The sequence below is a fragment of the Ambystoma mexicanum genome, chromosome 2p, assembly GCF_040938575.1.
Source record: "Ambystoma mexicanum isolate Mex_15411 chromosome 2p, UKY_AmexF1_1, whole genome shotgun sequence".
Classification (NCBI taxonomy): Eukaryota; Metazoa; Chordata; class Amphibia; order Caudata; family Ambystomatidae; genus Ambystoma; species Ambystoma mexicanum.
The window spans coordinates 952,019,286-952,033,736 of NC_090923.1; the positions used below are offsets into that span (position 1 = coordinate 952,019,286).

At 46.4% G+C, this 14,451-nt stretch overlaps 1 protein-coding gene across 1 annotated transcript in view; it reads right to left on the reverse strand.

Moving 5' to 3' along the window:
• Positions 1-557: 557 nt before the first annotated feature.
• Positions 558-14,451, reverse strand: part of LOC138566955 (serine/threonine-protein kinase MRCK alpha-like) — a 2,642,347-nt gene continuing 2,628,453 nt past the window's right edge. Inside the window, exon 37 of the mRNA XM_069644738.1 lies at positions 558-2,009. Within this exon, the coding sequence (XP_069500839.1) occupies positions 1,941-2,009 (69 nt within the window). The 3' untranslated portion in view covers positions 558-1,940. The remainder of the gene's footprint in view (positions 2,010-14,451) is intronic.

Sequence of the window (14,451 nt, forward strand, 5' to 3'; positions counted from 1 at the left end):
ATATTTTACACAGGAACCTTTTGTTAAATAAAAAAAAGGTTATAAATATTTGCTATTATGGGCAATCTTTTTAAAGCATAACATTTTTGAGCAAACTATCCCTTTAAGAAACTCTAAGATTCTGGACACAGGCAGAAGGGCTGCTGAAATGCTAGTGACTGATGTTTTGCCCAAGCGAAGCATTGTAGAGTGCCACTGTGTTATGGGACCTGTGGCTGCCTGCTTTCTCCACTAGTAAATCAGCAGCTCACACAGAACACATTTGCTTTTTTCATCTTATGCAAGTGAGTTATGGATTGTTTTCTTATCCTTGGGCCGTTATATTAGGCGTCTATTTCTAAAAAAGAAAACAAAAAAGATAAAACAGGATACAACGGACCAGAACTATAGGTACTTCGCTGGCTCTGTAAAAAGAAAAAAGATTGTCTGAAATAAGGCAAGCGCCAGGTGTTTTTGAATGGTTATCAACAGGAAAAATGGCATATCAACATTCTGTTACAAGGTTTTTCACAGCTGGACCAAGAGCTCTTGTGGGCAAGAACTAGAATAGGCATGGATTCTCCAATGAAGGCCCAGTTTTATTTGTTGGTTCTTACAGGAAAAAGTGCTTTTTTCCACTGCACAATAAAAGTTTATATTATGGTGCAACACCATCAAATGAGAGCTTCAAACATTGGCAGGTATTAACAAAAAGTGCTTCATGAAAGATTGTCAACATGCTTCAAAGCACTTGAGCTGCATCAACGGATGTTTTTCTTAGCAGACAACATTGAACCAGCAACTTCCTACACATCTGTTCTTTGTCAAGTCTTAATTACCAATCTCAGATATTATGGCTTCTTACATTTGTTCCACAAAGATTTTCAAGTATACAGTTATGAAAATGGCATAACCCCAGCTTTTGTTGCATAATCCGGTTGGCCTTTGATTTAATGCTTCTACACTTCTCGAAGGATCTATATTTTGCTCAGAATGATTTGGCGAGTTGCACGTTCATACACACACTTGTTACTTGTGTTCAGAACAAATCAGACAGCACCCCAGAAGCATTTAGCACATCTCCAGGCCGCTTATTTGGAATAAATCAAAAGGAAGCCAATGGCCAAGTCAAAGTTGGTCTATGAGGAAGAGGTTCCAGGCATAGAATACATCGACTGGTCCTATTTATTCCCATTAACCGTTTTCATGACCATTTTCTATCAGGCAGAGAGAGGAAGCAAAATCTTGAAAAAATTTTGAATGATTGAATTGAGAAGGTGTTTTTGTAGGCCCATTGAGAATGAGAAACACTGTTTCCATAATTCTTGGTCTGAGGACAGACTTCATGTAGCATCAGAATACCATTTTGCTTAATTAGGGATCGTCCACCCTCCATAAGTATCCAGATACCATTGCCTCTTCTGATCAGGCTTTGATTGGTGCAACCGAGCAGGTTGGGCTTACAAATGGCACTACTTGTGCAATTCCTGGCAGGAAGAATCAACTCACTGTTCTTCTAATCAGGTTTTCACAGATCTCCGTTTCCGTCTTCATTCTGGTACAAATACAGTTCGATTATCTACATTACAGCAGCTCTTCCTCGGACGAACTTGCCAATGGAAAAATGCAGAAAAGTGACTAATGATGCTCCTTATATGAGAGTCACATTAACCGCAGGTAAATGTTTATTTCTACAAATTGCAGTCGTACCAAAGTCTAAAATATATATATATATATATATAAATATATATATATCTTTAAAAAAATACACCCCCCCCAAGACAATGGCACATGCAAGAGAATTGTCCTTCTGTAGGAATGTGGCAGGATAATAGAAATGCCTTAAAAATAAAACAAAGGGAAAAAACACAAAAGGTGGCATTTCTTGATGATAAAAAAAAAAAGTATAGTACAAGTATGGATAAATCCTTCCTTTGGCAGGATTTGTGGAGATAGAGTAGTTATGGCGAACTGGAACTTCCCTGGCTCGAACTTGTAGATATGTGGAGCTTTTGCGTATGATCAGAAATCTGCAGGGAAAGAAAGACAATATCAGTCCAAGAAAGCATACAAAGGTGTCACAAAAGAAAGATATTTATTGTGATTCAAATACTGTTAAATCTTGCTCTCCTCCTCTAGCATACCATGTTGTGAATTATCTGCAGCTCTAGACAGGTTCAGCAAAAGCACTTCAGACATACAAGTTAATTTAAGAAATGTAAGCAGGACAACACCCACTCATGCACCTCCAAACTCAATGAATACCCCCTACTCCCCCCACTGCCCACATGTCATTAAAAGCCACACCAAATCCTATTTGCCACCCCCCCAACAACCCTATGCGTAAAAGGCTATACTGACAATCACAAGTTGGGTGTTGTGATAGTACATGTGAAGTGTCAAACTTTTCCAGGGAGCTAAAAATGGTGTGTTTGGGTTTGATCCGCATTTGCAGCTGGTCCTTCCCGTTCGTAGTAGATGCGTAAACCCCATTTATTAAAGTGCACTGTTTCAGTGATATTGTAGTAGGTGAGCATTTGTACATTTGTGGCAGTTTTAGTGAGGGGGGAGTGGGGACTGGTCTTATGTCATCAAAAAGTACTAACAGATGAATATTTTCCAGGGTGTCACTAAATTGCATGGTGTGTAGGATTAATGAAGCATCAAGATGACCGCCAATGAAGTTAATAAAATATTCAATATCTTCTATTTATGGACATATTTTAATTTCGAAAGTCTCCTTTGAAGAACAAATTACTGGCCTTGAGTAATATTCTTTCTGATGGTTTATCCCAAAATACCGAAAAAAAAGGTTGAATGCACGTTTACTGTGTAATCTACCTGGTATAAAAAAATAAATAATCAAAACCCATAATAATGAACAAGGGGAGCGGGGGTTGCAGGGGCCTCTCCCTATGTCCTAGTTCGGTACTATGGGTTGTGGGAGTTCTGGAGGGTGTCCTCCGCAATACATTAAATGGCCAGCAGGGGGAAAAAACAAATCCCAAAAGCTCGGATTACAAAATGCGTACAGGTGGGCTTCGCAATTTTTTCATTCAAGCTTTTGCGATTCTGTTTTATAACGTAGATCCTCTGTCCACAACTGACATTGGAAATACTTTTCCCCAGCATTAGGGAATTATGTGCCTCAGAGCAAATGGTCATTTCCTGTGCTCTTGATGGGATGGCAGCGATACAGGGCACACCACACCCCAAACACCTCAGTTCCACCATGTTTCCCCCTGTGCTCAAGAGCTGAAGGAATTGTAGAAAACAGACTGGCATTTATTTCTCTTACTAGCCTAAACATACATCACACTCAGATTGTGGGGATGGTTGGGGGGACGATGAAGAATCTGTGTGAGCAGCCATCGACCAGAAAGAACATTACCCTAGGCAAGTAATTTGTTTTTCTAATGGATAGCGTCCACCCACAGGTTTCTAATGTTTAGATAAATTTTCATGAGCAAATGTGAGGAACAGGTAAACCCAGACATAGCTGCCACACCTTAGTGGAGTGTGTTCTCAGCCCCCAAGGGACCTCCTTTCCAGCTAGATTGTAACACTCAAATATAGAGTATGATCTACCTAGGTATTGCCTGTTTGGACACTGAAGTACCACCCAACGTCACAACTATATATTTTATGAACAGCTGATCATCCTTTCTGAACTGTTTGGAGCTAGCAATGTAGAACAACAAATGACTTCCACCATTTAATATTCGTTTTGATGTTCCTCCCACGGATTCTTCAGCTTACATATTTATTCTCCTGCTTTGCAGCTCCCAAAAAGCGTTTCCCAGAATAGGGCGTTGTACACACTGGCGTTGATGGCTGTCGAATCATATGTATAACCGGACACGAGGTTGACACGGGTAAAAATAGAGTGTTCGGTGCCCAGTGACCTCAGTTGTTTTTTCCCCCCACTGCACAGATGCGTTAGGGATTTGAGACAAAACATTTTAAAGTTAAAGGAGAGTCATCATAGACTTGTATTAGAGAGCTCCGTAACCATGAGGTAGGTTGGAAAGGCAATGAGGAAACCATGGGAGGACCATTCAGTAAAAAGAACGTTACCAAGTTGAAGTAATCTGTTCTTCTAATGGATTGTGTCCTCCCACAGATTCCTCACCTTAGAAAGACTCCCATATCAGTAAGACCATTACGGAGGAGGGAAGGAGCAAACTCCATGGCGATTATGTCACCACTTGTTGGAGGACAGCCCAGCCGAAACGAGACTCATTTACGGATGTGTCCAGGCAGTAGTGATTTGCAAATTTGTGTATGGAGGACCATGTTGCGGCCTGACAGATATCCTTTACAGGTACCCCTATTTGGAGGGCAGTGATAGCTGCCACACCTCTAGTGGAATGTACCCTAAAGCTTTTAGGAATTTCATTACCCGCTCTGGTGTAGGATTCAGACACATACAGCACTATCCATTGAGAGATGGTTTGCTTTGTTATTCCTCTACCTGTTTTCAGGCCTGTGTATCCAATGAACAGCTGGTCTTCCAGCCTGAATGGTCTTGTCCTGGAGATCTAGAAACTCAGAGCCCTCTTGGGATCGACCCTATGTAGACTTTCCTCCTCCTTGGATGGATGAAGAGGTGGATAGAAGGCTGGCAGACAGATTTTCTGCGACAGATGAAACTCTGATACGACCTTCGGGGGGAATAAGGTGCACTCTAAAAGTCACCTTGTCGCTGCAAAAGACTGTAAAAGGTGGCTTGTGGGATAGGGCCTGCAATTTGCTTACTCTGCGGACGGAGGAAAGGGCGACCAAAAATTCTGTCTGCCAAGATAGTAGCCTCAGAGGACACAAATGTAATGGCTGAAATGGGGAAGCCACGAGGAAGGTTAACACCAAATATAAATCCCATACCGGGACCATGAAAGGTGTTGGAGGGAAAGTGTTGATCAGGCCTTTTAAAAATTGCACCACAAGACGGACCGAGAAGTATGACCCTTGTTCTTGTGTGTACTTGAAAATAAAAAGCACCGCTAAATAGCCCTTTATGGTGGCAATCTGAAAGCCCAGTCTTTCCAAAGGAAGAAGGAAGGATAACACCCTTGAGGTGTCACATAAGAAAGGATCCACATCCTGTGGTCTGCACCAACTGCAGAATTTCTTCCAATGACTGCAGTATAGAGCTTAAGTTGCTGGTCTTGTGGCTGAAAGCAACCCCTCCATCACATCTTCCAGGCGGTTCCAATCCCTGTACCTTAGCCTTTCATAAGCCAGGCTTGCAGGTTGGGCGTGTGTACACTTGGGTGAAGAACCAGCCCCTTCTAGTGAGAGAGAAGGTCCGCCCAACTGGGAAGACTATGCGAAGGGCAGATGGCTATGTTCTCCTGGCCTAGACTGGGAGAATCAGGATCATACTTGCTCCGTACCTCTTCAACCTCCTGATCACTTGAGGAATGACATGAATTGTCGGAAAGCATAAAGGAGTTGGAAGTTCCAGTCCAACACCAATGTGTCCCCCCGTGCGCCTCTCGGAGGAAATTCCCTGCAGCAGAAAAGTTCACACTTTCTGTTCACACTGGAGGCAAACAGATCCACTTGAGGGGTTCCCCAAAGGGCAAAGATCTCTAGAAGAACTTCCTGGCTCAGTTCCCACTCATAGGAGACCATGCCCCGCCATCATATTCTCCTTCCCAGTGAATTGCTGTTTGGGAGATCTTGTTCTGTAACACCCAAAACCAGAACTGCATCGCCTCTTTGCACAAGGGGAGTGATCCTGCACTACCTCTCTTGTTGATGTAGTGCATGACCACTGTGTTGTCAGTCATGATCAGGACAGTCTTCCCCTGTATGCAGGGCAAAATGGCCATCAGTGGCAGTCTGATTACCCTCAGCTCCAACAGGTTTCTGTGAAGTTTTGTCTCTGCCAGGGATGACAAACCGCTCACCGTCAGCTCAGTCAGAGAGGCATCCGCCACTATGGTCTCCTCTGGCTACGTTTGGCAAAATGGCTCTCACGCGATTACGATCTCTGTGCGAGTCCCCACAGGAGATCCTGAGCAACTGTGCTCAGGACTTGAATCAAGTCCATAATACAGGCAAAGAACTGTGACCACCGAGTCCTGAAACCCCACTGGAGCGATCTCATTCTCAACCGAGCCTCTGGCACCAGAAGATGCAGGATGCCCTGAGGCTGAGCAACAGTAGGAAGTCTAGGGCTGGCAGGTATGTGGCGTTCTGTAATTTGTTGAGTATCTGCAGGATATGTAGAGCCTTCTCCTCGGGGGGGAGGGGAGATTGGGGAAGGAGAGGGAGAATCCCGGACCGCTCTGATGAATTGGAGCGTTTGAGAAGGTGTCAGCTGGGACTTCTTTGAATTGAAGGGAGAAGCTCAGCGTGTGGAGGTGGTGGCAGGTTCGATTGAGATGATGCAGGACTTGGTCCTGAGACCGTGCCCTGATTAACCAATCATCTAGATAGGGAAAAATGTGAATCCCCCCCTTTCCTGAGACTCGCTACCACTACCGCGAACAGCTTGGTGAAGACCCTTGTGCGGTGGTACGCCCGAAAGGCATAACTCGAAACTGGTAGTGAGTATTGCCTATGACAAATCACATGTACTGCCTGTTCTTTTGATGGATCGGTAGATGGAAGTAAGGATCCTGTAGGTCGAGTGACACCAGTCCTTAATTTCTAGGTCCTGGAAGATCTGCGAGTGTGTTACCATCTTGAATTTGTCTTTCCTAAGAACTTGTTCAAGTGCCTCAGGTCCAAGATGGACTTCTTTGGGACCAACAAATAGTGGGAGTACCACCCCCCATCCCTTTCCTGAATTCCAGAAGAGAGGAAACCTCTTGCAGGAGCAGTGGGCCTGCAACAGGAGGTGGTCTGATCAGAGGGGGGTAATCAGGCGGGCGCTTTAAAAATGGAAGGCAGTGTCTGAAACCAAGAGCCACTGGACCAGATGAGTTCTCGACCCGATTTTACGAACTCTTTCGGCCCCAGCTGCTGGCCCCCATGACGACGCTCTTCAATTCCGTTGCCATCTCAGGGTCTATTACCCCGTCAATGCAAGAATCGATCACAGTCCTAGCCCTCAAGCCGGGAAAAGATCCCAGAAATAGCGCGGCATATAGACCCATCTCCCTGCTAAACCTGGACCCGAACATCTACTCGAAGGTCCTGGCAAACCGACTGGCGAGAATACTCCCGGATATTGTAGATCCAGACCAGACGGGGTTCACATTGAATAGAGCAACCGCAGAGAACATACGCAGGGTCCTCAATTTGATTGAGATAGCTAAACGAGACTTGTGAAAATTAGCCTTGCTAGCCTTGGATGCGACCAAGGCCTTTGATAAAGTGGACTGGTCGTTTCCCCGACTCACCTTAGAATCCTTCCACTTTGGGCCCTCCTTCCTAAAACTCGCCCTAGCGAACTACCAAGCCCCGAATACCCTCCTCCGGGTCAATGGCCTACTATCCAGCCCAATCCCTCTAACATGTGGTACCAGGCAGGGATGTCCCCTCTTCGCCCTAGTAATGGAACCCCTAGCCCAATGAATCCGCCTCAACTCCAGAATTAAAGGCCTCCAAGTAGGCCCCTCCCAACACAAGATCGCGCTATACGTGGACGACGTGATGCGGACCATAACGGACACTTCCCAGTCACTGAGGGCCGCTCTAGGAGAAATCCATAGATTTGGAAGGGTCTCAGGTTTTTCCATTAACTTCGGCAAATCAACAGCCCTGGGGGTGGGGCTGGAACTAGAAGTCCAACTCCCTCAGGGTCAGCCGCTTCTCCAAACAACGAGTTGGGGGCAGATCTCTTTCCACTGCAGGGGCCTCCCTCTGGAACAGCCTTCCTACCTCCCTGAAACTTGAGGAGAACCACCTCCGGTTCCGGAAGCACCTCAAAACCTTCCTCTTTGCCTCCGCTTTCTCTCCCCCTCTCCCCTGCTAATATTACTGAAACTGCACTGAATCTGCAAATGGGCCATTCACTGTTCTCGGCCCAGCCACTCTCTCCTGCACTGCCTCCACGGCAACCCCTGCACTACGGGACTGTGTCTGTATCCATACAGCCCCCCTTCCCAGCACTTGTCTGCACTTACCTCGCACTTGCCACCAGCTGGCCCTTGTTATTTATCCTGTATGCTGTATGCTAATAACCCTGTACTGCACTTTCCCCTCTCCCTTTCCCCTTCCCCTCTACCCTTGCACTTGCGCTATCTGAATGACACCTGGCCTAGTAAGATCGTTGTCTGTCTCCCCTTGTTCCCCCCCCTGCCTCGTCGCGCCTTGAAACACTTGTGTATAGGCGCGTTACAAATGCCTTATCATATCATATCATATCATAAGACAAAGAGTCCTTTAGATCCCATTGCTCGATCCAACTAAGCGAGAAGTCAATCCCTTACCTCGGGGTCCAGATCCCCGCCCGCCCCGAAGATACCTACCGGATAAACTTCCCGCCGCTATTCAAGACCTTGGAGAGAGACCTCGACCGCTGGCTTTCACAGGAGATTTCTATATGCCTGCTCAGCCCTCCCCATCACGATCCCCCGCTCCAGCGCCTCCAGAAAAAAGTATTCAGCTTTATTTGGAAAGGCGAAAAAATCGCGAATCCCACAGAGAACTATGCTGAGCGCCCCAAACCTGGGAGGTCTGGGGGTCCCCAACCTCCAGAAATATCAGATGGCGACGCAGATAGCTCACACTAGAGCTTGGACCATTGCATCAAGGCGCCCCAAATGGGCAGAAATAGAACAACCTCGATTGCTCCTCCCCTTTCTATTACATCTGCCAGCCTCCCTGCGACGGACATGGCCAGCTACCTTATCATCAACTAAACATACGTTAAGAGCATGGGATTGGGTGCGTAAATATAGAGGCATCCCAAGAGACTTGAGCCCATCCGCCCCAGTGTTCTACAACCCGGCCTTCTCATCAGGAGCTTGTCTCATGAACTTTAAAAACTGGATCGCCGGGGGCCTGAATTCCCTGAGTCAGTTATTTGAAGGGAACCAACCGCTGACCTTCGAACAATGTAAGAGCGCTTTCTGCCTAGCAGAGACCGATAGGTTCTCATATGCCCAAATTCGACATTGGTGCTCGCACCCCCAGACCCGCTTAGCGGCCACACGGGAACTAGATCCCCTCGAGTTGACAGCAGCAGATCCACCGAGCCGAGGGCAAATCTCAACGCTCTATAGACTATTGCAGACAAACTTTCTCGTCACCAAAGCAACTTATATGTCACAGTGGGAAACTGATTTAGGACACTTGATACAAGACCAGTCCTGGGCAGACATTTGGTCACGAACTCCCTTGCCCTCCTTCTGCATCACCAATCGGGAATGCGCGCATAAAATCCTGTTAAGGTGGTGCTAGCCGCCGCTCCGGCTACACCGTTTCAACCAGTCCCTGGACCCGCTATGCTGGCGCCGCTGTGGCCTGCCCGGCTCCTACCTACATATGTGGTGGACATGCCTGATAGTGGCGAACTTCTGGTCCCAATGTATAGCCACCATAGCAGACATTACCCACATAACGCTGCCACTGGAGCCAGAACCTATACTGTTGCGAGTCCCGATCCCGGGCATTTATCTGAGATCTGGTAAGCAGGTGGCCCTCATAACAGCTGCTCTTGGCCGCTAAAATTACAGTGGCGCGAACCTGGAAATCCCCGGAGGGCCCCCTAATGATTCTGTGGTGGCTAAAACTCTGGGACATCATCATAGCGGAAAAGATCATGGCGGCAAACAGGGGTCACCTTCACCACTTCACAAACATTTCGTCGCCCGTGATAGACTATGACCAGAACTACCCAGCTCTAACATATAAACCACGCTCTGTGGTGAACGCCCTACGGGCAGAGGACAGGGATCCGGTCCAACCAGCAGAGGAGCAAGGACCGGAAGGCAGCCAGGAATAGAGGGTGGTGGGAAAGCTTAAGGGAATGCGAATATATGGCTTAATAAGCGGCATTTGCCGAATTATCTGTAATGCAAGGTTTTCATTTGTGCTGACCGTAAATAAACAAGTAAAAAAAAAAATGGAAGGCAGTAACCTTGGGAGACTACATGCAGCGCTCATGCTTCCCAAGTAAAGATGCACCTTCTCTGGAATGTTGCGAGAGGCGCCTCCTTGCTTGTATTGTGTGGACCGAAAGTTTTTTTTTTGTAAACATTTTTATTGAGTTTTACATAACCATGGCAACTTGCAGACATGTTCATCATTGCACAACATTTCACATCTAATTTGGCAGTCAGCCCCCGCTGTCCACCCAAATCCCCCTGCCCTACTCTGCACCCAAGCTCTTGCGTCTCTCGTTTATTCCTCCTCTCCCCCTCCCCCCTAGTCGGGATATCTTCTTGTATGAGGGTTTCATCCTTATTTTTGTCTCTCTGTTCCGATGTGACCAAGTCCGCTATCAATTGCCTCCAGGCATCCACCCCTCCGATCCCCTTGTTCCATGTTCAGTCTTATCGCTTCCTGCCACAATACTGTCTCTGCGTTTGGCCATTTTAACAAGTCCCTCCACCACATCTGTATGACTGGTTTCGTCTGTGCTTTCCACCCCATCGCTATCCTGCGTTTCACCAGTATATATGCTAGGTCCTTGAGCTTATTTACATGTTTAGCCCTTTTCGGACTTGGGAATCGCCCCAGCAGAAAATCCATGGGGGATCCAATTCCCAGGGTGATATATGCCTATGCCAATGCATGGGGTACTTCTCCCCAGAATCTACTGATTTCTATACATGGCCAAAACATGTGCACTAGATCTGCATTTATCTCCCCACATTTCGGACATGCTTGTGTTGTGCAAGATATGCCCTACGAGTAACATAATTGGATCTGTTGTAGTCGTACATTCCTCAACATATTTTTGTGATATTCCATAACTCTGCTCCACCTACTATCCAACATTGGTTCTGGTAACTCTGCCTCCCACATCTGCTTCGTCTGTCTTTATTCCCCTCCTATCTAAGACATCATTAGTTCATATATCGGAGAGACTTCGTGCCCTCCTTCTGCCACATAATAAAATGTCTCTATGGTCTTGTCTGGTTGTAAGAACATTGTAGTTTCTGGCCATCTGTGCCTAAGACTCCTCTGGAGGCGGGTGTACGTGATGTGGCAGAAGTTCTTAAAGAGGTTTTGTGGCAGGGACCACACTGGTTGGGACAGATGCGGTAGCAGCCCGTGTCTTGCCTCCTCTCCCTCTGGAAGGACGAGAGAAACATTTCTGACCTTGCCATTGACAGCCGGCTTGCTTTTTTGTCCGTAATTATATAAATGAAAAGGCTTACCTTTTCATTGAGTGGAAGGTTGGTCAGGTTTGTCCAATTTCTGTCCCTAAGGACTTTGGAGCAGCCTTGGATTCCTGCAATTTCTCTGCCCTTTGGCCAAAAATATGGAAACCATCAAAAGGCATGTCAAGCAACTTCACTTGGACATCCTGTGCAAATCCGGATTTTCTTAGCCCGGCGAACCTACGCATGACGACTCTTTGCCATAGATCTCCAGACACAGTCGGCAGTGTCGAGTCCTGACTGTAGGGACTATTGCGTTGCTTCTTTTCCATCCTCCACTATGTTGAAGAAACCACTCCTCATTTCACCTTCTGGGATGTGATCGGCTGCCTTAGCAATTTGGAAGGGTTCAGAAATAAGAGCTAGACACAAGGTTGTCATGCTTTTGTCAAAGATATTAAATGAAAAAGGGTTGGGGAAATGCCTCTCTGACCCTATGCTAAAGAGGTGTTTCCTTACCTATAAACCAAAACTAAGGGACTGTCTCAATAACTCAAAAGCTGCCGTTGTGTCCAAAACGTCCTATCCTGATCCTCATACTACAAAAAAAACAATAAAAATGTCCAAGAAAATTATCGTCAACTGGGAAATGGCAAAAAAGTGTTCACAAATGAAGTAAGTATGAAGTAAGCATGATTCGAACAAAATGTTCCCCAAGGTGGAAGCCCTTGGTTCCAGAAGGTCGATCGCTTCCCTGGGATTATTAAGTGAAATGAGAATAGTCTCTTTTACTAACAGCTCCTTTTATTCACGTTTGGTTGAAGATTCTGAAAAAGTTATTTTCTTCAATGCAACTTTTCTCTTGATTTAGAAAACACTGCCTTTAACAGCAGTCTTTTTCTTGGTGCAGATAACAAATGCCAACCTTTTCTTGATTCAGAAAACAAGTTTTCCTTGTTTCCGTAAACAGGCTTTCCTTGGTTTGGAAAGCAAACTTTCCTTGATTCAGCAAACACAGTCTTTCTTTAACATTTCTGGGGGGCTTGCAAATTGCTTGGAATCTTCCCCAGCCAAGTTCTTTTATGCAAAACCCGAGCCTGGTGTACTGGCCTTCCGGGACTTCGCGTACATCTCAGTTACTTGGTATCCTGTTTGCCAGGACTTTCCATGCACTTTACAGTTTCTCAGTATTATCAATACTGTACGAATTGCTCTTGGTTTCTTGTATAGTTTTGTGGTAAGATTTGTTTAAGGTTTGCCCCAAATTTGCACTTTAGGTATTCACAGTTCAATGGGGTTTGCACTTTGCCTTTTCTGTATAGTTTGGAAAACAACTATTCAATAATATGAGGTCCAAATTGCCGTTGGCACGGTTGCCAAAACGCCCCAGAGCCCCCTCTGACTTCAGGAAGACTCAATGGCTTTCTCCAGCGTCCCCAGTCCGGTTTGTGCTTCTGCAGCATGCAGCTTTCACCCGCTTTCCAAACTGAAGGGTGCAGACATTCTCTCGGCTTCCCTCATGGCTCCACGGTCACACACCTACTTCCCTTCAGGTCCTGAAATGGAGAATGCCACCTTCTTTACTTGTCGAATGTCCAGGACCTTTCTCGCGGCACCCACCCTCTACATGGCACTCCTGTCTCCAGTACGACATCCTGCGTGGTGGCCTCCTCTGCTTTGCCACACCGACACGTGATCCCACCTTTCTGAGCTTGGGGACAGGAGCCAACGTCTTCTCCTGCACTGCCCCTTCAAATAGTATACCCGCCATGCTTAAATGTCCTGTGCACAGGTGCCTTGAGAAAACTAGGCTGCATATTTCGTTTCAGGTTTTTGGCATCAAACTTCTGCATCCTCCTCGTCTCGGTACTTGGGGAATTCTGGGAGTAGAAGCTGCTTTGTGTTATTGGATACATGGTATTGGAATAGTTCTCTTTACTGATTTTACCTAAAGGTTCTTTAGAAGAAAAAGGTGTTGACACACTGTGGTGTTTACATCATGGGTGGGTGTGGGACCAGAAAAAGATTAAGAGGTTTCTTATTTCATCCAGAAGGGGAATATGCACTTGGCAGTATGCCATGATGGTCTTGGGTATTAAAAGGGTCTTCCTCATGGGAAAGGGAGGGACACAAAGTTTCATCCAATGAAGTCATAATATCCTCTGGTAGCTGTCTCATCTCATGTGATCCTCCCTCATAAAGCCACCCCGAAGGTCAGGATCAGGTAGTGGCTGCCGTCCCCAGGCCACATGGGACGATTTCACTGCCGGGTAATCTGTGATAACTCCATTGGATTCATCACAAATCACAAAGTTTGTGTGTGCATTTTGACAGAGCCCGTGAAGCATTAACAGCTGCACATACCATACTGCCCAAGGCCAAGACCTTTTTTGCCAAAGCGTTGTAACGCTTGTCATCCCTGTCAGATGGTAAGGATGGATAGATGCTCGCCTGATTGCTCACAGTCGCAGCCTGTACCACCAGACTATCATGAGCTGGATGTGTGGTTAGGAACACCGGGTCAGATAAAGCTGGTTTATACTTTCTCTTATGGACTGCTGGACCCGAGCAGAGAGTCTTCCCATAGCTCCATTAGGGGATTTCTTTTAATGGTGTTATGTGATGGGAGAGCAGGCTCAACGGATGTGCTCTTGTCCAGAATATCTCTTAAGTTAGATCCTGTTATTTCTACAGGTGGGGGACCCACAACCTAATGCATCTGTTACCTTCGCCATCATTTTCCTGTAAGCCATGTTTGTATGGACTCTAGGATCTCCCTGTGGGAATCCCACCTCAACATAGGGGTCCAAGCCACTTGCATCGTGAAAGGCTGAAACTCATTTAGACAGCCCCCTTTCCTCATCCTGAAACTCTTCAGGGTGTCGGGGAAGACCCGAGGGTTTGAGCCCAAAGTGTACCGGTCAGTCAACCTCATTAAAACATTTCCTGAAAAGAGGACAAATTCCCCAGGAGATTTTGGAACAAATCTACTTGAGGGATCCTCGATTGCTTTGACTGACGTCGAAGGCGCAGATGAAGCAGGCGGTACATAAAATAACGTACTGGTCGCCAATGGCGTTGACGGTCTGGTTGAGGACTTCACCAGTGTCGAGCTCTTAGGCACACAAGGTGGTTGGTCAATTCAGTCCCTGCTGGCCTTGTCGGGTGCGGGGGACTTGGAGGTCTTCTTCCCAGAGGAGGAGAGAACGGGCAGGCCTGCTTTCTCGAAGACCTGCATCATCTT